The sequence below is a fragment of the Rhea americana genome, unplaced genomic scaffold (assembly GCF_003343005.1).
Source record: "Rhea americana isolate MKP2758 unplaced genomic scaffold, rheAme1 scaffold_41, whole genome shotgun sequence".
NCBI lineage: Eukaryota > Metazoa > Chordata > Aves > Rheiformes > Rheidae > Rhea > Rhea americana.
The window spans coordinates 374,719-397,445 of NW_028186546.1; the positions used below are offsets into that span (position 1 = coordinate 374,719).

The 22,727-nt window shown below is 54.5% G+C and overlaps 1 protein-coding gene across 1 annotated transcript in view; it reads left to right on the forward strand.

Moving 5' to 3' along the window:
* Positions 1 to 22,727, forward strand: part of ADAM33 (ADAM metallopeptidase domain 33) — a 47,267-nt gene that overhangs the window by 8,800 nt on the left and 15,740 nt on the right. The window contains exons 3-11 of the mRNA XM_085314637.1: positions 8,153 to 8,229; positions 14,957 to 15,032; positions 17,141 to 17,217; positions 18,365 to 18,551; positions 19,019 to 19,084; positions 19,602 to 19,673; positions 20,213 to 20,379; positions 20,533 to 20,617; positions 21,383 to 21,525. Of these exons, the coding sequence (XP_085170763.1) occupies positions 8,153 to 8,229; positions 14,957 to 15,032; positions 17,141 to 17,217; positions 18,365 to 18,551; positions 19,019 to 19,084; positions 19,602 to 19,673; positions 20,213 to 20,379; positions 20,533 to 20,617; positions 21,383 to 21,525 (950 nt within the window). The remainder of the gene's footprint in view (positions 1 to 8,152; positions 8,230 to 14,956; positions 15,033 to 17,140; positions 17,218 to 18,364; positions 18,552 to 19,018; positions 19,085 to 19,601; positions 19,674 to 20,212; positions 20,380 to 20,532; positions 20,618 to 21,382; positions 21,526 to 22,727) is intronic.

A 22,727-nucleotide genomic window follows, 5' to 3' on the forward strand; every position in this document is an offset into this window, starting at 1 on the left:
CCTGCTCTGAGGATCGGTGTGATGTAGGTGGGGGGGGGGGGTCACAGATCCTAGCTGTGGAGGTTGGGGAAGCCCCTGATGTGGTCTTGTACCAGGGCTGACGCTGACACAGAGCTACGCCCTGCGGGAAGGGAGAGGAAACAGGAGGGGAAATAGAGGGTGTTGGGAATGGGGCAGGCAGCTTGTGCCAGAGCTGACCCAGAGGCCTTTCCTGCTGTTAGCATCCAAGAATTGGTCATGGCCTGCATCGTGGCCTGGGCCCCATCTCACTCTGCCAAGCCAAGGTTGGCTGTTGGGCTTGCTCCTGGCACCCTGCGGGGTGGCCTGGAGCCAGGGGAGGTTGTGATCAGCTAATGGAGATGTTAACAGTGCTGGCCTTGCCACTGTGTTAATTCTCATGTGAACACGAGCACAAGTTCAGGCCACGTTTCTCAATCCTAGAGTCCTTCTTCCAGCACTTAGCTGAACCCTCTCCAGCTCTTCTGCTTCCTCTRGTTTTGACATCAGACCAGCATCCAGTGACTGTTGTACCAGTATCAGAGCTGSAGGCATTTGAGTGCCCTTTCCCTCATCTGAAGGTGATTTATCCAGGGATCGCAGTACCCCTAGATGGCTGGCAGGACAGCCCATCGTGCTGTGTTGTGTCTCCTGCATTTGGCTCAGGCATCTACTAGGCTTGGCCTTATTTCTTTTTCTTTGTAATTGCTTTTTCCCAGACGTGGCTTCTTGCTGCCTTGATCCTCCCTGCCTGTATAGGTCAGGGTGTCCTAAAGGTCTTCCTGCCGGTCCTTCAGCTGCTTCCCAGATCTCTGAATCACCCCAATCAGCTGGTTTGGGTCCCCCATCGTGGGGCTCTGAGCCCGAAGATGGGATGTGACAGCTCCACCAGCATGAGCATTTTTACATGTCCCGATTGGCAAAGAATCAAGCTGCCGTGGCCTCTCAGGCATACGAGGAGTCAGCGAGTCCTTGGGGCTTCCCTGCCGGTCTCAGCAGGGCTATGATACATGATGCCTCCTCTGGCTCTGCAGTGGGGACCTTGGCTGGGAAGTGTTACTTTCACATGAAGCTGGGGGAAGCGTAGCCTAAGAGGGACAAGAGTTTTACTGTTTTCTCATGAGGAGAAATGAGACTTGATTACTGAGGATGCAGATTTTGAGCGAGAGTAAACCCTCTTTTTAACAGGGCTTTCCTCAAAGCCTGGAAGAAATTCTCAAGGTTTGCAGTGCTTTCTGCAGCCCAGAAATGTCTAGTTCAAGGCTGACTTCCTGATCTGTTGTTCAGCAGCTCTGACTGGCCTTGCTGCAAGCTGGGTGCTGGGCAGTCCCTCCTGTGACTGAGCACAAACCTCGCTGCCCTGCCTTCTGGTGGCAGGGGGGACCTGGCAAAGCCACTGCTGGTGTCACCGCCTGGTCCTGGCATGGCAGGAGGAGGAAGGGTGGAGAAAGAYGCTCCGTGTTTTTTAGGGTCCCCCACCCAGCAGCAGGTGTGTGGTGACTTTGCTCTCTCTGCCTAGGACATGTGCTTCTGCAATCTGTTTCCTGCAGGGAAACCCTTTTTCCTCTTCAATATACAGCAGGGCAGATTGAGCCACAGCGGAATTACTGAGCTGAATTTGCTTCAAATCAGCTGAAATCCTACCTTCATCTCCTAGACCTGGATTCTCCTGTTAGGGCAGCCCAGGTTCTTAGCTACTTTTCCAGTGAGCAACTGGAGCAAGACAGAGGCTTATCCATGGGAAGGTGGATCTGAATCCTTCTTTAGAGGGCCCACACCTCTGGTTAGGTGCTTCTGCAGTCCTGTTTGCTTGGCTCTGGTGCTTAGGGATCAGATGCATCTCCTACTTGGTCTGGTGGCAAAACCAATGGAAGAGCAAGTGAGAGATGGCTAAACCCACCCTGATGTCCATCTTAGGAAGTCATACACTTGAGCAAGGTCTAACCTTTCTTTTCTGCTTAGGCACCTGCAAAGTGAAATGCTGGTGAGATATAGTCCTGTGCCTTAATTCCCTTTTCTGTAAAAGGGGATGGAGGGTTGTCATTACACCGTAGTGGGGTAGGAGGGGGGAAAGGAGGCCTCAGGGAAAGTTGTTACTCTCTGAAAGTTGCTAGAATAAGAAAGGAGGGGGACATGGTRTTCAGGCTGCACTTCAGGCTTTTGTTGAGCTCTGTGGTCTGAACTGTTGAGTGCAATGAGCAGGAACATTCATGGCTGCTGCAAAGAGCAGAGCCTCTGTCAGACCCTTATTTACCAGTTATTAGAAGCACTGCTACATGGGACCCAAATAACCACAACATCCCTGGTGGACTTCCCATGTATGAAACTGTCCCTGTCCCAGCAGGCCTAACAAAGAGATATGGCTGGCCTGAGGCAGCAATTCATTGCAGAGCAAGTTGGTCTGCATCCACCACTACCTAACGTCAGAGCTCTTGAAATSTTAACTTTGCTCTCAGGTTTGAGCTTGGGGAAGATCTTGCTCAGCTGTGATGCTCCAGCCAGGACCTGAGCTGCAAAACCCATCAAGATATTCTCTGCAGAATGTTTTCTGGTAAACTTTGATCACTGATGGTGGGATAGAAACCCATCTTCCTTTCTTCCTTCTTGTATTCAGACTTGCTTGTGCTTACTTAGGAAATTGAGGCTTTTGTGACCTGCTCAGGCAGATGGTTGGGCTGTGACTTTAGTGCGGCTTCTTGATCTTGGCTTAACTATTGATTTTACAAGCAGTTTAGTGTTTCCTTAGCCAGCTCTCTTAGRAAAGCTGGTCTCATGCTAGGCAGTATGAGCTTTCCAGCAGCGGTGGAGGAGGGAGTCTGGTTGAGGAAGATGGCTGGGAACTGTGGAGAAACAAAAGATCATTTTTCCTCTCAAAGAAGAACGCAAACCCTTTGGCCTAAGCTCTTCTGAAAACATCTCTTGTGGTTTTTCTGATTGGCAGATTGAAAAAGAAAAAATAGATTTGAGCTCTGCCCAGTGGGTCTTCTGGGCTCCTTGTGGGCTGGGCCCTGGCCAGGGCAGATTCRTCCCAGCTGCTCTTTGCTTCCCTCAGCCCCATTGCTTTGGCTGAGCTGCCAGGACCCAAGTGGGAGCCCTGTGCGGGCTTTGTCCCTCTCTGGAGAGCTCACACTCCTGTCGGTGGGACTGGCTTCCTTGGGATGCCCTGCAGAGGGATCACCACGTTTGCCTCCAGTCCGGGGTGAGGGAAGGTGCTTCCTGCAGCCCACTGTGGGGTCTAATGAATCTCTCCCATTGACTGATAAAAGTTGCTGGTGGTGTTTGGTGGGGGGAAGAAGATGCTAGAGCCCCAGCTGGGGCTGGCAGCAGTTCCTGTGCTAAGCTGTGCCCRTGCTTGGTGCGTGAGGCCTTGCCCGGCAGCTCTAGGGCACCCAACCACCTGCCATTGGCCTTGCAGCTGGGAGGTTTGACTCCTGCCCTGTGAAAGCCAGGTGCTAGGCACCCTGTGCTTACCTGGGGGAGGTGGTGCCTGCTCAGTCCTCCTCCTCCTCCTCCTCCTCCTTGCTGCACTTTATTTCTCCAGGGGCTGAGCTGGTTTCAGCCCATCCTGGGATCGTGCTGAGCTACTATGAGCAGGGTGATGCAGAGCCATGCTCAGCTCGGAGCAGCTCCACAGGGGCCCATCGAAGGGATCCAACTGGCTCCCTGGCCAAGGGGGCTCTGCAGGTCCCCTGGGCTTGCGAACATCTGGGGCAGCTGGATTTTAAAGGGACCTGTCATCCCCCAGAAGAGCCCAGCTTGCATGCTGCTCCCCCCCCCATCCTTTCCAAATCTTTTTATAGTAGGGGAAATCCCACCGAATCTCAGGGCCGTAGGAGTAGATCAGCCCCCTCTTCCTTCCTCTGGGCTGTGCCGCCTCTTTGGCAACAGGGGAAACTGAGGCATGGGGTGGAGGAGTTTATTCTACGTCACCTCGCTGGGGCTGAATGCAGATGCCCTTAGCACCCATTTGTTTTCCAGCCTTTGAAAATCTCAGTGGCTGAACGGCGTTTGCAATGGGAGATGAGAGCATCTGACGGTAGTAACCCTGTGCATGCAGATGTCCCTTTAAGACAGCAGCTGGAAAGGAGCATTTTGCCAGTAAGGCTCTTAAGTCAAGGCAGGGTGTAATTGCTGGGGAATTTAAAGCTGCCCAGTGCCTGGGAGGAAGGAATCGGCAGGGACTTAGGGGTGAAGGAGGGAGGAGGAGATGGGCGGCAAGGAGAGGGTGTTAAGAAGATCAGAGACGGGGAGAAACAGCTTGAAATAAGGGAGGGATGAGGAGGAAGAGGGGAAATTGCAAGAAAAATGTACAGACCATGTTTGGCCAGTAAGCGATGTTTGTATAAGATCATGTTCTAAAAATACAGCCCGTTCCCACCATCGCTGAAGGAGAGGAGCCCTCTGCCCCAGCTTCCTGCTCCATATATCACACAGGGCCCCTCGCCGAGAGCTGTGGCTGGGGAGCCGGGTGGCCATGCCTTGGCCATGACTAAGGGGTTTGCTGGGAATTTGCAGGGCCTCGGACTCGGCTTTATTTGCTTTTTTTTTTTTTTTTAAAAAAAAAACACTCTGGTCTCCTTTTTTGGAGCTGGGAAGACGGTGTTTGAGGAGGAGGGGACCTTAGCCAGCCTGACTCCATCTCTACGTCCCCATGCTGCTGTGGGCCGGGGTGGCCGGCGCCTCCCCGTCTTTGGGCAGACAGGATGCCGAGAGCTGACTGCCAGCCAGCTCTGCATGTGAGGCAAGGAGACCCTTGGCTGTGGGTCTGCACCTCTGCTTGGGGCCAAAAGCATCCCCATGATCTGAGCAGCTTAACAGGGTGCCTCTGTCACGGTAGCTCAATTTGGCATGGCTGCCAGGGATGTGGGAGGCAGGAGATCTGCAGGAATGTGTGTCCCAGGAGCCCAAACCCTCTTTGCTGGGATGCGGGAGCAGTGCCGGGTTGCGCTGCTTGCCAGAATGCCTTGCATTACTGCAGTGCCTTCCCCTAAGAGTGATGCTTTCCAGAAGAGCAGCCCCGGAGCTGCTGGCCTGGAGGTTACTTTGTGACTTTGAGAGCCTTTRATGTCACCTTTGTGCCTTGCCCGGGGGTGTGGGCTTACCCTATGCCTCAGCTTTGCTGGTGGCAGAGCTGGAGGAGCAGAGGGTGTTTGTGTTCACCAGGGTGCTGGTGAGGAACAATCCTTCGCTATCAGTCTCTAGGAGGGATGAGAAGGGAAAGCTAGGGAATTTGGACTCCAGCTTAGCTCAGACTGGGAGTAACCTGGCTTCACCAGCACCCTGTTGCATTCCAAGTGACCTGCTCTGCAATGAAGTCACACTACCAAGAGTGGCCAAAGCCAGTGTGTGGCTGTGCCTGGGAGATGGCTCCTTCCTCTACCTTTTGCTCCCCTTTGGAGCTGGGAAAACGTTCGATTCGATAGCTTGCATCCCCTAGCCACGAGGATGCAGGGTGCTGTGGCTGCTGACGGTGGCTTCCAGGGCCAGCCAGGATACGCTCCGATGCAGAGACCTGAGCGTTGGCAGCCTGCCGGGCTCCACCGCCTTTGGAGGCGCTGCAATAACAGCCGTCTCGCTGGGAAATTGGAGCTGGGCGAGTGTGTGCTCCAGTCTGCCTTGGCCTTGTTTACTTAGCTTAAGGGAAAGGCTCCACCATCACGTACGGGGAGGGACTGACGTTGAGAGGGCGAGACATAAACAGAGCCAGTCCCGCAGGCAGGACTGTAAACAGAGACGGAGACGAGAAGATAGAGGGAGATATAGGAAGACATGCAGTGCTGGAGGAGTGGGAAAAAGGAGCCCTGCGGGTGCAGAGCGGTGGTCGCTCGGGGGCGCAGCGCTTGTGGTGCTGAGCTTGTGCTGCCCTGTGCCATGGCCTTGAGCCGTGCTGCGGTCCCGGAGATGGGATCCCTCATGCAGCATCCCAGCCTGTGGTGCTCGACATCTCCACTGCTCGCAGGAGCAGGGGGTTGTGCGGTTGCCTTGGGGAAACCCTGGCCTGAGCTAGCAGGCAGCTGCTGTTCCTGTCGTTTTAGGCCAGTGTTACGGGACCTCCATGGTGTGCGGTGGTTTGAGCACCTGGGCAGGGTGATACTTCACAGCTCTTTTTTTTTTTTTTTTGTGAGGGGGGAATGGCTTGGCAGCATGGGAATTGCAAGGCAGGGGATGGATGAGAAATCGTGTGCACACGTGGGTGCTGCTGYCCTGGGTTGTGCTGGGAAAGGTGTGTGTGAATTCAGTTGAAGCTGCAACAGTACGTGAGGGCAGCTGTTGGGATGTGTGTTTTTACACAAAAAAAGGACTGGATGAAAAGACACCAGATAAGAGCGTTAAGACCAAGTATTGGCAAGGCACTGGGTGAAAGCTAGTGATGCTTTTAGTGTCCCCAGTAGTGGAGCTGGGGAGGCCGTGCAGGGGGCATCAGAGGAGGGCAGCTACTCTGGGCATCAGGTGCTCCAGTACATCCCATCGAGTACAAACAAGCTATACCGGTGTGAACCAGTACGTGCAGCGAGGGAATTGATTCCCATTTAACTCTCACCAAAGTGAGGGAGTGAGTAAAACCTCCAGCATCCTGGGGAAGCTGAGTCAATTATTTCCTCTTGCTGCCCGATGGTATTTTTAACGGTGCGTTTATCCGGTGCTGGGGAGCTGAGGCGGTTGCTATATATTTCCGTAGCCCTGGTATGACAAACTGCGTAGTCACCCAGCGGGAGGGCACGGCTCCCGGCCGGGACATGTGGAAGTGCTTGAGCTCATCCTCCTGACGGCTGCCTGAGGGCCTGGAGGTGACTGGAGGAGCAGAGCGCCGGCCATGGAGCCARCCTGGCTGTGCTTTGGTGTTATCTGACCAGGCGTTGGCCTCTGCGGGGAGCAAGGGCTCTCTTCGCCCTGGCTTAGGGGCTGTGGCGGGATGAAACACGCAGAGACCCTGCTCAGGGTGCAGCTTGAGGAGCAGAAGGGTGCAGCACAGACATGGAGATGTTTGAATTAAGATGGAGAACTGACATCAGGGCGGGGAGCTAGTTTGYGGGTTACAGAATGGGACTGGGACACAAAACCCAAATGCAAATCTGTCCTCTGCTATATGCACTTCAGGAAGTGACTCAGCCTCTTCAGACCCACCACTGAAAGGCATGTAGGAACCAAACTCTTGCATCTCCCTGAATTTGGGTCTGCACTGCCCACCCATTGGGGAGGAGATAATCTCCAGTCACCCTAAACAYCCCTGGGCAGGGGCAGCTTCCAGTGTTGGCAGGGTCCTGATCTCTGCTGACATTAACATAAAGCAGGTTGTTTTGGTTGATACGGTTGTCTGGCTTTCGGATATGCTTTCCCTTGGACAGAGGTGGTGCATTTCCCTACCAGGAGCAGCTACCAGAGGCTGAATTTGCTTTCTTACCTCCATCTTTGCAGAGTGAATCTTGGCTGCTTGTCAAGTGCTTTCTCCTCTTTTATTTCCTRCTAGTATGGAAATTCACAGGAAATTAAGCAGGAGGGTTTATTTCTCTCCTTTCTTGAGTTTGCAGCATGGGATGGAGGCTGAGGGCTGTGACCTGAACCAGGCAGCAGAGGAAGGTGCTGAGGACAGGATGGACAAAGGAGATAGTGTCCTGTGAGGTATCCTGTGAGGTGCCTGGACCCAGTGGTCCACAGACAGCTCAAATCAAGGGTGCCTGAGCTGCGTGGAGGTGRGAATGTGTGCTGATAGCTAGACTTGAGAAAGCACCCAAATCCGGGATTGTGAAGAGGGRAAGGAAATCAGTATCTGGTTGCAGAGCTGTGCGGAGACACTGCAAGGCCCCAGAGGGGCCCCACCGCTGCTCAGAGGGCCAGGATGCTCCCAGTCCCCTGTCTCCCTGCTCTTGCTGAGTCCTCTGCCTTTGGACATGTCTGTTCCTAGCGTCCCCAGGCTGTTTCACCCAGCACTTGAGGCCAGGCCTGGTCCCGGCGTCATGGTTTTGCAATCAGAAAAGCTCCTGCTTTCCCAAACAGGGGTTGTGCTCAAACTCATTGCGTGTGTTGCTTTGTTTGTTGCCCGCAGGGCACGTGTCCTACAATAATACAGACAAGCCCCAGTAGTGATAGGTAGCTGACTGGCAGTTGCCTGGGCTCTTTCTTCCCTAACTCTGTCCCTTCTTTACTTCCTCTTTAGGTGCCAGCGCCTGCCCGAGGGGAAGTGGCTGTGATGGCTGAGGGCAGAGAACTCATCTTGGTGCTGGAGAGAAACCAGTAAGTGTTGGGGCTGCCTTTGCAGGCAGCTCAATGGGGAAGGGAATTCCTGGAAATTCCCTTCCTGTTTCTGCTGCTTTGCCCAACACTAGGGCGAGGGTTTCTTTAGGGCCTGGGAGAGCTGACTTTGCCTGGGGTAGGTGGAGAAGGGATATGGCACTAGCCCAGCTGCTGGGAACTGGGTTTTGGCACGTTGGGCATCCCTGCACGGCTGCTGGCTGAATCAATATTATCCTGGCTGTCTTTTTGGGCCCTGCCCTGGCTCTTCTGCCCTGCAGGGGAAGTAACAGCCTGGTGTGGCTTCCTGATAGATGGAGCCAATGCAGCACTCTGCCATGCTGAGATAGGGCTGAAATGCTCACTCTTTTCTACCRCCCACAGCCACCTCTTCCCCTGTCTCTCATCAGCTTTTTCCTGCTTGGCAGCTTTTTGGAGTCATGGTGTCCTGTGCAAAGAGCTTGTCCTGCCTTTGCCCCCAGCTGTATCCCAGCCTTTGCTTCATACACTATCAGATATCAGGGCTTCTGCCCTATCCCTCAGTTGAACTGCTTTGCTGAGGAAGCCACCCTGCTCCCCTCCCTGCCTGTTGCTCTGTACTGAAGTCCTTGATCTCCTTCTAGATGGCTCAGTTTGGGGTGACGGGGGGCACAGTGGCACTGACATGATGACCCTCTCTATGGGAGGACAGAYGACAGCTGGCCACCAAGACTCGGGCCTGTGGCTGTTCCTTTGGGARTCTGGATGATGAATTTCTTTAGGGACGTTTCCCTTGGAGAGGCAGTGCCAGTGTGTTGGATACACCTGGATGTCATAGAAGAAACAGCTTTTGCCACAGGCTTTGCATCATCTCCTTGGTTCCTCTGTGTCCCATCTCTTGTGTGGTATTGTGCTGTTGAGTTTGTTCAAGCACTGGCTGCTATTTCTTCCACCTTCTTGCTTTACCGATGTGATAAAATGTTAGGATGTAGGTTAATATATTCCTGACAACACCCTCCCAGATTCTGGGTGACAACTGGAGGCCAAGGCAATGCTGTTATGCAGAAACTAGTATGGGGGAAGATGGCATTAAGTGTTTTGGGGATGGAGATGGTGGTGGGGAGAAAGGCTCGACGGGATAGGCAGGCACTCCTGTGCTGCTCTTGTGCTGATGAACACATGGTTCCCCAGCTATCAGCCCTATGGTGTTGTCCCATTGAGAGGAGTGACCCTACAGGGTCTTTAGAGATATCAGACTGGCCTGATTTTGCTTCTGCTGACATTGAGAGGATCTGAGAGGCCAGTGTGACTTGGGAAGCTCTCTGCTACCCTTCTGGTAGTCCATTCTTGGTGGATCAGCCCATCCAAGGCAGGTTGCCTCGGGGAAAGCCCAGCAGCCCTGCTTGATGTCTTGCTGTGTACTTGCTCATGCTGAACTCTGACATTAGCAAGGCTAAGGGCCATCTTGTCTCATAGCTTTACTCTTTCCTTTCTGATCTCCTTCCCTGGCTCAGCTCTGGGGTACCTGCTGCTGCCAGCTGCATTGCCCCCCTTCAGGTGTACTGTGACATTCATCCAGCCTGGCAATCCCCTCATGCCAGCACTTCAACCCCAGCCTCCAGATGAGAGGGAGGAAAGGCAGGAGAAGAGAGTGCACCCATCTCCTCCTTCTGCCGGCAGCCCTACTGCAAACCTCATTTAGCTYGGAGTGTAGCCAAGGCAGGAAGTGATCACCAGGTAGACTTGCTTTTGGAAACCGGATCTGATACAGAAACACGCTCACCAGAATAACCAGGGAGGGGAAGAGAGAGCTGCCTGAGAGCTGGAGCAACACTCTCAGTACCTGGTGCCTGTTCCTGCTGCTGTKCTCAGTGCCCTGCTSCCTTAGACCTCTTAGGCTTTGGGGRAGGGATCTGTTAGGATCCTGGTGGGCAAAGAGGGGATTTGTCTAGTCTGACAGCCAGGGTGCTCCCTCCTTTTGCGTCATGTAAACTCATTCGGTTTTACATGATGCGAGTTAGGTGCAGGAGCAGCGTTACGGCACTGCATGGGGTTTTGTTCCACTGCTCATCCTTGCAGTATCCCTGCTCCCTTCCTGTGAGATGACAGTGTGCCTTGGGGAATTTGGGTCATTTGTTCCTCTGTGGATCCAGATCTCTCCTGRTGTTCACCTGATGCTGCTGTGACAGAGCAGTGTGATGCAAGGCAGGAAGCCATTCTCTCCAGAAGTGGCTTTTTGCCACTTCTGCTTTTTGCTAGTGGCTCTGAGAGATTCATGCCCTGGCCAGGGCTGGAGCGGAGCAGGACAAGGCCCCATGCTGGCACGGTGTCACTTCTCTGYGTTGAATCACTCAGCAATGGTTTGGCCTGGCCTTTTGTTGTGCCTGCTTGAGCCATATCACATCTGTCTGTGCCTCCTGCAGCGCTGCATCTGGCCTCATCTGCYTCCTGAATTCAACCTGACTGTCCCRGAGAGCAGAAGAGGGGATGAGTTGGGGGGACAAAGCCCTATTCTTGYTGGTGGTTGAGGTACCAATCACCCATCTCAGCGTCCCATGAGCTGCCCTGTTGGGCAGCAGGTCTCAGACCTGCAGTTTTTTTTTTTGTTTGTTTGTTTTTATCTGTAGGGAAGGAGAATTTGGTATATGCTTCATTTTAGGTCTATGAGCAATAGGGGAGGYGGTAAGGGATTAAAAGCTAATGTGCAGAGTTTAGCCTCCTCTCTAACTGGTGCACCAAGTGCAGAAATATTTTTATTTCTTCTCATGACCATAATACTGGTCCTGTAGGAGGGTCTAACCTAGAATCTAAGCCATAAATAGTTGCAACCTCATTAATGGGATGACAATTTTCTGCAATCTCAGATCTTAGTATCGGTTCTTGATACAGCTGGATTTCCACCAGCCATGCAACCTTGCTGATGCTCGGACGATGGCATAGCTGCTGGTACTGGGATCTGGTGGTTTAGGGTTGGCAAGACTACTGTATCCCAGTCTACCTAGCTCCCCCTTGGCATTGCAGGGTATGCTGTTTGCAGGGAAAGGGAGATGGTAGAGGGGAAGGAAGGGTATGCGATGGGGGCTTGGCTTCCTCTTGGCTTAGTTTACGGGCTGAAACCYTTGCTTTGGATCTCTAAGATTGCTCCCAGTTTTTATGACCCTCCTGTGCACCTCTTGTTATTGTCAGGCTATAAACGTTTGGAAGCTGAGCCTGTTTGCGGCTGTCTGGCTGCGCGGGAGGAGCTGAGYCCTGGCCAGACGGAGACAGCATTTGGTTTACTGAAAAGTGCTGAACTTGGGAAAACTGGGGTGAGGAAATGGGCTGACTGGGAGCAGACACCAGCCRTGGAAGGAGTGGACACAGGCGTGTGTTTGACAGCAAAACTACGCCTGTGAACCCCGGAGAGGAGGCAGGAGTGCACATGGGAGCTGTGAGCAGGGGCCTTGGTGCTGCTTTGCCTTCCCAAAGAGTGAAGTGTGGCTGTAAGGGGTGAAGAAAAGGGTTGATGAAAGGCCCAGTGACTGCAGGGCTGGAAGAGTGTGAGGAGGCTGAGCCATGGGCATGGCAGGAGGATGCTGGGCTCGGGTGAGGGAAGCATGAGAGAACTTCTGTGGCAGCAGATGGGAGCTGAGTGCCCAAGAGCATCCAGGGCACCCAAGACTGTCCGTGCATAGAGGTTGTCTGCTRGGGAGACCAAGACAGCTGTGGCTGTCTGCACTGCTTTCTTGTGCTAGCTAACAGGGCTGTGTTGGCCCTGTTTAGCTCATGGACAAATGATAGACCTTAAGTCTTCTTTCCCCAGGATATTGGAGAGATGGTTGTCATCCAAAACCCATCCTTGCCTGTGTCTTCTAACAAGGCCTTGCCTTGTGCAGAAATAGGAGTCGCCGCATTTCCTTCCTGCCCTTCCTTCCCTGAGGCTCTTGGTCCTTTGCCTGCCCTGGAGAAGACATCTCKGAGCCGTTCTGGGACTTGCTGTGCCCCCTATTATAGGATCGACTCAACCCTCCCTGCTCCCCCTGTTTCCCAACCACAGTCCAGAGGCATTCGCAGCTCCACTGTCCTCGGCTGACTTGTCCCCATCTCGCATGGGCAGCCGCCCTTCYGCCCCCGCGCTGGCTGGGTGGCTGTCTCGGCGGGTTGGCCGACAGCCTTTCCGCCCCAGGCACCTCTGTATTTACCAGCGCAGAGCTGGAGCAGCGCCCAGGACGCTCCATTGCTGGGCAGAGCAGCTTGGCGCGTGCTCTCCGCACGCGGGATGTGGGAGAGGAGCCACAGGACCCAGTCTGAGCTCCTGTGTTATTTCCCTGGGGTAATGGGACTTACTGGTGCTCGGCCATGGCTGAGCTCACGGGACTCACTGGGCAAGGGGTTGGTGGACTTGGAAACCAGGCAGGAGCCCACAAGGACATTTTTGGGGCAAACTGGTTGCAAAATAGTAACCAAAAGGGGAGAGAGCCTGAGGCTATTCTGRGGGTGGGTGCTTAGTTTATTTTCTTCTATTGCAGAATAAAATTACTGGGATGAGGCCAAAACTCATGTATTGAGGGCCAGACTGTCACCAAGGATAAACCCAACCCTGCTTTGTTCTTCCTGTGGGATCTAACCACTTGATCAAGATGGGGAGCCTTGAGTCTGCAAAGAGCTGTCTCTCTGGATGGTAGAGACCCCTGTATGCGTGCTCTGCTCTCCTCCTGGGACCCAGCTGTAGGTCATGGCAGGGTGTCCATCACTGTGGCATCTGCACAGTAGTGCAGATGGACGGGCAGCCCCTGAGCACATCCATTCATCAGATGCAAACRCTACTCTGGCTCTTCTTCACACTCTATTTTGCTTCCTGATTTTCATCACCCATTGCAGCAGCAGGAAGCGATTTATCAGTGCTGGGCTGGAGCTGTGTCGGTGGAAGCGCCCTGGGGCTGGCCTTGCTGAGAGATCGCTTGCAGCTGTGGGAAAACCATCCTGGCCAAAGCAAGCAGGGTGAAGATGGAGGGGTGCAGATTTTGCTACCAGCAGCAGCCTGAGCTTGATCTTCCTCAGAACTGGCTCTGGTTTTGAGGTCCCTGCCCTGTCGCTGAAGCAAGTGCCAGGAGCGTTGCCCTCATGGTGCCCTTCTGTGTGGTGAGTGAGGCTAAGTGGCGTTCCCAAGGCTGGACGGAGTGGTGTGTCAGAGGCTCCCAATTTCGCGTGCCCTTGGCTGAAGCACTGAGCATGGGGCCAACCRTTTCTTCTCCAGGCAGGGCTCTTTCCCTTAGGGACTTCAGCTTGGTGTTGGGTTCAAATGTTGCTTTTTCGTGGCAGGGCAGAAGGAGACTTGGCAGGGGCGAGGGTCTTTGTGGCTTGTCCCAGTGGGACCTTGGTCCTTTATGGAGAAGCTTTTGCCAGCCCTGGCTGCTCGTCCTCARTCGTGGCAAGGCATGACTCTGCCATGTCCAGGCCCTCTGATCCCTGGTGGGCAGTTGGGCYGCGTTCATGCGATCTCCTCCCTGATATGCTTGCCAAATCCTGCCTGGCCAGYTATGCTGTCCGAGGCTGTTGAAACCCCAGGCAGTCCCTTCCTTGCTGAGATGGAAAGGAGGGGCCCAGCCCAGCCTTTCAAATGGCTGGAGGTGTCTCCCCTTTCCCCCCAACCCCAGCTATTTTCTCTGTGGTGGATGCCCCAACCTCTGTCGTCGTATCTGGGCCCGCACTGGGAGCTCTGACGTGTTGTCTGAGCGTGGGCCAGAGAGCACCAGCACACAGAGGGGCTGCGGAAGGTGAAGGGGACTTTGGAAAGGAGTGGGAGGTTGTGGTTCATCACTCATCCTCTGTGCGCGTCTCCTTGCTTGAGCCTGYGGCATCGGAGCCAGGCGGTGGGCCAAGCGCTGGTACTGCTTGCTGCCCTACTCCATTTAGGGTTGCCCAGGGGCCAACAGGGCTGCAGTCCCTGCTGTCCAGCCCGTCCTGGTCCCTTATGGGCCGTGGGCAATGGAGGGAAGTAGAAGAAAGAGGAGATTCAGCAGCCTTCTTGCATCTTGCAGCAATGTGCCGTGCTGACCTAGGGAGAATCTGGGCAAGGGGAATGCTGCCAAGTCTGGGTACCCCCTGCTCAGGAAAGGTGAAGTGCAAGTTTCCCCTGCCTCAGTTTCCCTTTCCTTGAGGCCATCCTYCTGTCTCGCTGCCCGCATCTGTGCAGGAGCGGGCTGGCGTGGGTGCGAGTGYGCTGTGTGGCGTGGATGGCGTTTCGCCCTGCTTCGGAGGGCGGTTGGCGGGGCAGCTGTTCTCCCAGCCCGGTGCAYGCGGCTTGGAGCAGCCCACGGCGCCGCTGGTTGGGTCCAGCGCTGACGCGGCGCTGGCAGCTGAGCTGTCGGCTCAGCTTTCCTGGAGGAGAGGGACGCTTCGGCACCTGCTTGTCCGGGAAGCTCCGTGCTCTTGCGAGGACTGCCTGCAAGGAGGGGCGGGGGGAGGCAGCGAAGGGGGACYGTGCGTCCGGCCCAGCCACCACCAYCGCAATGCCTGGGAAGRGTGGGGAGAGATGCTCCGGCAGGAGAGGTGCTGCAAACACTGCCTTGGGATGCATCTTGGGTTGGCAAGTCCTCTGTCCTTGCAGGCTTCACCCCTGGACTGCTGGGCACCGCAGGGCCGTTCTGTAGCGTAGCTGCCCAGGGTGCTTGGCCCCACTTCCCCCCCCCCAGCTGCCAGTTCCCAGCTCTCTGCTGGATGCCAGGAGCAGCCCAGGCAGTCCTCACCCTTCTCCTTCCTCTCTCCRCAGGCTGCTGTCGCCAGACTACACTGAGACGCACTATGCTGAGGATGGGCAGCCCGTGACAGTTGCTCCTAACTACACGGTGGGTGCCAGGGGAGGGTGGCGTCAGGCAGTGCCGGGGCAGCGTTCGCCCCGTGCGTTGTTCCCTGCAGCTGAAACCTGCCTGTTGAAGCCTTTCCTCCCGCTGCAGAGCGTTTGTCACTTCCACCTCTGTGGGGCACAGAGGCTGCCGCATGTCCCATATCCCATCTCCTGCTCTGAGAAGGAGGGAAATAATATTTTTGGGGGTGCCTTGGATGCCCCTCTTGTTCCTGGTGGTGGGCACAGATGCCCAAAGCGGTAGTGTTGCCCAGTGGTTAGAGAGTGGGTGCACTAGACACGTGAGCTGTGTCTAGTTTGCTTAGGGGTGTCATCTCAGGAGGCGTAAATCAGAGGAGCTCCACCAAAATCTAGCAAAGTCTAGCAGTTATACCTCTGGACCCTCCTTCCTGATCTCCTTCCTTCAGAGCTCTATCACATGGTTATTTCAAGCTGGCTGAGTTACCTCATGGGGGAAGAAGGGTGCTCAGAGAGGGCAGGTGTCTTGCTGGGGAGCCCAGCTTTGATTCCCTGCTCTGATTTAGCAAGTCACATAGGTGTAGGCTTTCTCAAGTCCCAGGCCTGTTACCAGGCTGACAGGCACCAGACAGACCCTACCAGTGCGGAGTCTGGCGTGCTCAGTGCACCAGTGTGGGCTCAGACCCAGCTCAGCAGGCTCTCAGGGCCTTCAGAGCATAACCTGCCTCTGTGTCATGCTGCAGCAGCCTGAGGCTCGCTGGAAAAGCAGAGACGCTGCCTTTCTTGGGGTGAGCTGGTGCCCAGATGTGCTGCAGCTGCAGGACTGATGATGTGGGGCAGGAGGGGGGCAGACCGCTGGGCTGGTGCAGCAGGATCCTGTGGTTTCCTCAGGGAGGAAGTAGAGGAGGAGTCCTGCTCATCCCCTGATGGCTTCCTTCCCACAGAGGTGCCATATTAGGTGATGCTGGGGGTATTTCTCCCTTCCTATGTTTTACCTCTGGCCCCCAAAACCACTGATCAGCTTTAATTATAGCTGCTCTTTGCAGGTAGATCATCTTCTCGGAACTCAGCACCACATGCTCCTTCCTTTGCTGAGGCTGGGGCAGCTCAGCGCCTCAGGTCCTCCCTAGAAACCACACTTGAGCRTCACTGTCATAGAAACTTAAAGCATGTGGCAAAGTCTGTCACCTCTGAGGCTGGTTTAGCAGCAGCAGCAGTGGGACCCAGAGGTCCTGGCAGCCAGGCTCTTGCTTTCATCTCTGTACCGGATGATGGCTGCGGGGGAGGACTGACAGTCAAGAACCTGGAAACCTGCTTGATGTGAATGCCAGAGGGACCAAGAATGACCAGAAGGTCCAGACTTGTGTCTCAGCTCTCCTTTGCCTGTAGGTTTTGGGGCCACGGAGATGAGCAGACCAAGGTCTGCTGGATGTGGCTTATATTTTCTGCAGCAGCAAAACTGATCAGAGAGGCCCTGTTGTGCCACGTCGCAACTCCGTGTCCCCTCAGTGGCATCAGAGAGGCTGTGCATCAAACCCGTGCTGTAAAACGATCCAGGTTGAAGGCAAAACCTCGCTGCGAGGGAGGTGACATGTTTTCCCTGGCAGCGTGGCTGACGCATGCTGCGGGAGGAACGAGAGCAGCACGCGGCTGCCTGTATCTCTTGGCCGAGATGCAGCACCTAGGGATATAAACACAGAGCACAGAGGGCAGCGCCTGCGCCAGGGCTGCTCTCGCCTCCCCTGCCCCATCCTGTCACTCAGCAGGCCTTGAGCATCTCTTGCTTTCTCTGCCGTCCCCCTCTTCCTGCTATTTTTCTCCCTTCCAGCATACACAGCCCGGTGAAAGGGTTGTCCGTGTCCCCAGTTGAACTGCCGGAGGAGACAGCATCCTGGCTCCGTCCCTTCCTTTCCCCAGTTCAGAACAACACTTGCCTGTCTGTAAAATGCTCAGAGATGGGAGTCACGTGGCCTTAAGGACAAGGCATGCAGCTCTGCCCAGCCCAGGGTACTGTGAGGCATTTATTTAGGGGGCAAGGGAGATTTCTGCCCCGTGGTTTGAGAGAGCAGAGAGGAAGGACACTGGTTCTGCCTGAAGGTTTGTAATGGATAGTATCTATTGCCTTTCTCCCAGGATCACTGCTACTACCATGGACGTGTCCGCGGGTACCGGAGCTCCTGGGTTGTCCTCAGCACCTGCTCAGGAATAAGGTAGGGAGCAACCATGGGACAGGGAGGCATGTGACACCAAGCGGGAGGCTCCCAGCTGCTGGTCTCGCAAGCCAAAGGGACTGTATGGCCATGGGCAGGTAGAGGGCTGGATCTGGCAGCCCTCTTCTTTCCAGTTATCCTCTTCTGATAAACCCCTGGCACCAAGAGTAGCAAGGAAAGCCCAAAAAGCTCAAACGAAGGCAGTGCATCTGACAAGCCTGACTGCATCCCTTCCTTGCACCAGGGACTGTTCACTCAGTGAGCGCTGGATGGTTTGCGTGACTGATTTTTTTTTTTCTGTCGCTTCTCTTCCCCAATCCTTCGGATTGACCCTGGGTGTAGGATGGAGGAGCAACGGTAGCATCTGAATCCCGGTTGTGTCTCTTGGGGTCCATTTTGCCCAGGAGGTCTCCCTCCACAAAGTTTGGGGTGATGATGAGCCAGGTGGATAGAGACGATCTCCTGGCACTCCTGAGCTCCCTCCGTGTAGCCCAGCTTGGCCCTAGACAGATCATCCTTGAAGAGGGAACCCTGCAGGATTTTRATCACTAAACTAGCTGCAGTTGTGGCTCCAGGAGTCCTGACTTCCAGCATGCAGAGCAGATGCCCAGCTGGCTACTTGCCTGGCATTTCTCTGCGGGTTGCTCAGCGTGTGCAGGATGCTCAATGTAATCCATCTGCGGAAGTAGTGAGACCCTGTACCACATGGTGGATGCTCCAGAACTGAGCTTTGCTGTAAACTAAGGGGCTCTCTTCCTGCTCTTGTCTCACTCATTCTCTGAGGAAGAGTTTAGAAATACCCCAGGGAGGTCCCCTTTGCACTTACAGGGCTCTGCAGCTGCAGGACAAGGGCTGCGTTTCCCAGCTCAGTGGAGGAAATGGAGAAGGAAAGATGCAGTCACAATCTGAGCTAATAGAGGCAATGTTGCATTCAAGTGATCTTACAAACATAGAGGTTTTAGTGCTGAGGGTACACTAGTACCAAGGGTTGCAGTCACAGGGGCACCTGTCTCTCTCCTCTGCCCCACCCTGAGTACCAACCAACCCTGAGGTGCAACCCGTTTGTGAGGCCTCAGCAAGGGYTGAGGGAGCTGGAGTAAAAGAGCAACAGGAACCATTCAGGGCTTGCTCTCCTCTTCATTGCCAGGGGCCTGATTGTAGTGAAYAGCAATGACAGCTATTACCTGAAACCCCTGGGAGCCCCAGAGCCAGGGCATCACATCATCTACCGAGCAGAGCACTTGCCCGTCAAAGGTGGGACCTGTGGCCACGGCGAAGACTTTGGCAGCAGCATAGCCGATATTACTCGCTTCTTCAAGCCAGCGCATTACCGGGTAAATCCCTTGGTCTTTCACTCATAGGAGCAACACAGGGCTGGGATCAGTCCCTCCATGCCCCTGCTAAATACCTTATGCTGCCCTGGGTGGGATTAGATTGTGTGGGTTGTGTTTGGGCAGGCGATCTCAACGGGAACACCTAGGAGATGTGGGTGGGGGACCAATGCTGGATGATACGGTGTGGGAGCCTGTAGAYGTGTTTGAATGCAGCATCTCAACAAGTCCTTACCAGGGAACTGGCCTTGGATTCCTGGTCCTGGGCTGACATTGGGAATTGCACCATAGCGCTCCCCTCGCCCCCCCCCCCAAATTTTACTTGCCTTCTCATGCCTCAGTTTCTACCCTTAACCATCCTTCCTGGGCAGAACTGCCATGTCTGAGGTGCCTAGGATACCCAGTGGCCCATGCCTCTGTGCCCCAGGCTGCCTACTGCTTCCCTSCTGTGAACCCTGTCTGTCTTGCAGATGAAGAGAGATGCCTGGAGGACCATGAAGTACATGGAGCTCTTCATCGTTGCTGATCACACACTGGTGAGCTCCAGAGGGACAGAAACACGGTCCTTTGCAGATAAGCCAGAATCCCTCTCTTTCTCCCTCTCCACTTTTCATCTGACAATCTTCACTAGGTTGCTGATAACCATCAGCAGCACCATTAATGGCTGCGCTTTCCAAGCTTCATGAGTGTAGCATGTCTAGGATGTGTCCAGCACAAGACAGGACTAGGTATGGATGCCTCTAGGCCTCACTTGGAGGCTGTGTTTTTCCCAAAGTCACTGGAAATYGCACATTGTCACATCCTGATAGCTCTGGGTGTCCTCCTCCCTGCTTCTGTTGCACAAGTGAGAGAGATGCTGCTGTAGCTTAACAATGAAGTGTCAGGTCTCCAGCAGTTTTGGCTCTCCCATTGCACACCATCTGCCAGTGACAATCCCCTTTATCCTGTTCTCTGCACCACCGGTCCCCCTGCAGCCTGGCATGAGGGGAAATGTGGGGTTGAAAGCATCAAACTTGGATTGCAACCTCCTTCCTTGGACCCATCTTTTTGCAGTTCAGGAACCAGAATCTCAACCTGGGCCACACCAAGCAGCGCATCATTGAGATTGCAAACTACGTAGACAAGGTAAGGGCCAGGGAGAGGGACCAGCCCATCGCTTTTGTCATTCTCTCTGCATGGGAAAGCACCCGAGGGGCCTGTTCCTGTGTCACTGATGCTAGGAGTTTAGATGATGGTTATAAGCACAGTGGAAAATGAGTTGCATCAGCTGAGCTGTAGCAGTGAAGTGAGTGCCAGCTCTTTGCCTGGCCCAGGTACATGTSCAGCTGTTACTTCCATGACCATGATTAAAGCCAGCACCCTTGACATGCAGCCACAATTTAGGTGTGCACAGGAGGTGCATAAGCACCTGGGTGGCAGCTTGTTGTGCTACCATCGCTGGCTCATGTGCCCATACTTTTGTTTGTAGAACTCATGTTTGTAGGTGGACTGGGGAGAAGTGTGTCCCTGAGTCATCCAGAGAAAGCATGGGGATCTACCAGCGGAAACAGTGCTTTTGCTCACTGGGCCCCGAAGACCAGGGCACCGTGGTGGTGATGGGGGAGCATAACGAAGTGCTGTAAATGCCAGTCCCTGTCCCCTCCATCCCTGTCTCCTTCCTGCAGTTTTACAGGTCACTGAATATCAAGGTGGCCTTGATCGGCCTGGAGGTGTGGACAGAGCGGGACCAGTGCACTGTGACTAGTGATGCCAATGCCACACTCTGGTCCTTCCTGCAGTGGAGGAGGGCGCTGAGGTCTCGGAAGAAGCATGACAACGCCCAGCTGCTGACGTGAGCACCCTTGTGGACCTGGGGTTGGTAGGGCAGGGAGCTCCCAGCCCAGCCCAGGGTCTCCGCAGAGCCCAGTGCCCCCACAGGTGCTCATTGCCCTGTCTGGAGGCGCTAATCGCCATCCGCTCTCCTTTCCGGTACACGTCTGGACAGCGGGAAGACGTTCAGGGGGACAACCATCGGCATGGCCCCACTGGAGGGGATGTGCAGCCCAGATAACTCTGGAGGCGTCAGCGTGGTAAGGGAGGCATGGGAGTCTCTGCTGATCTTCCCAGGTTGGGGACCCCATTACCACCCCATCTTGTTTGCTGGTAAAGAGGACCAGCTGTGCTGCGTTGCAACAGAGATGCAGGTGCAGTCCCTTAACCCTCTTAGATGTTGGCTATGCAATTAGGAGGAGGGTGAGAAAAGGCCAGTATAAAGCTCTTCTGGCCCATGTACACCCTCCAGCTGGAGCTAGTGGCAGCATCAGGATCTCTTGAATTGGAAGTTGCTCCTGACCCCTCATATTGAATACTCCCTGCTTATTCCCTGCTTGTGCAGGGTTTTGTTTTTCTTCTTGCACCCTTGTGGGGTGACAGCAGCCCTGTCCAGCAGGATAGTGGTGTGGGGTACTGTGGTTTCTGGCTGTGTGCCTCTGAGGCCTCAGAGTTTTCAGTAGTTGRCTCCAGCAGTAGATCTTCCCAGAAATCTATCGTTGCCTCTTCTTTTGTCCTCTGAGCTCTCCAGGCCTATTCCTAGCTTGGTCCTGCACCAAGCTGATCACAGAGCAAAAATGCTGACGCTTGTGGGGAGCTTCATGTGGACTTTCAGGGAGTCCAAACCCCGCTTCTGCACTAAACTCTGTTTCGTCCCTCCCCCCGCCCTAAGCCCGTGGGATTCAGCTGTGAACCCAGGAGTGCTGTGGTCCCTCTGTCTTGTGCTCCCAACCCAGCCCTGTGGGGAGGTTGTCCCTCTCCACTCCCTGGCTGCAGTTCTGACGCAGCCCCCCATCCCTGCGCAGGACCACTCGGAGCAGCCCATCGGAGCAGCCGCCACCATGGCCCATGAAATCGGCCACAATTTCGGCATGAGCCATGACAGCCAGGGCTGCTGTGTGGAGGCCACTCCTGAGCAAGGCGGCTGTGTCATGGCAGCAGCTACCGGGTAAGAGACAGGGTGATGATGGGAATGGGATATGGGGAACATGGCCTCAAGCTCTCGAGCAAAATCCAGATGCCATTTCCAGATGTGCAGGCTGGGGAGCAGAAAGGGGGAACCTGTCCTGCAGATGCTCTTTTGTGTGTGTGGCTCCACATTGCAAAGGGGAAGCTGGCTGGTTGCCTTCCTCCCCGCTTTCCCTGCATGTTCTGCTTCTCCAGAGCAGGCAGAGGTCAAGAGGAGCTTGCAATTCTCATCCCTCCCTGGCAAAACATGCAGAGAAAAGATAACAGCATGTCTGTGAACTCCTGCCTTGCTCAGGAGGAATGGACCACTCTGGAGGTCTTTGAAGGAGAGCAGAGCAGCTAGGAGAGGACAAGGGAGGAAGGGAGGACAGAKGAAGGCAGTGTTTGGTTTCCAGCTCGCTCTCTGAGCAGCCCCAACCCTAGGAAGAGCCAGGGACGGAGGTGAATGGCTTTCATCTGGTTGACATGTTACATGGCCTGTTTCTCGCCAGCAGTACTGCTTTGCTGCTCGGCTGGTTGTACGGTGGGATATTGTGCAGGCTGCTGGGGAACCCAAGGCCTTTCCTGTGCTAATCCACACCCTGATGAAATTACTATTCACTTGTAAACCTGGAGGAAGAAGGAGCCCCCAGTCTGCAGCCAGGCTGTGGCTGTGCTGGTGGGGAAGCCCTGCATTGCAGGGCTAAGGTGAGATGAGCTCATGTTCCCTACAGCCAGCCTCATTAAAGTCCAGGTGCAGGATGCTCCAGATTAGCAGTAACTAACTTTCACGTTCTCCAGCATCTCCCTCACCCCCAGTTTGCTTTGATTTACTTTTACCCCTTAATTCAGCTCAGAACTATATGAAATTTGTCTAACTGGCACCACTTCCCCTTCCAAGGCCRTTCCCCCATCTGGTTTTCCATCTCCTGATGATATGATTGTCCCAGATTTCCCTGCATTGCAGAAGAGCAGCGATTTATTCCCTGTTCTTTGAACCCGCCTGGTCAGTGAGTTAATAAATAACAGTCAATAATCATAATTCTGTTTTGCTTTGGGGAGCTGCCTAACCTAATCTGTTCTCTGTGACAGATTTGGATGTCCTGGCTGTTAGAACAGGGTTTAGGTGGCTTCTGATGGGGAAAAGTGCCTGCATCCAGGAAGATGTAGCTGATTGTTTGTTTAGGTATGGAAAACCCAAAT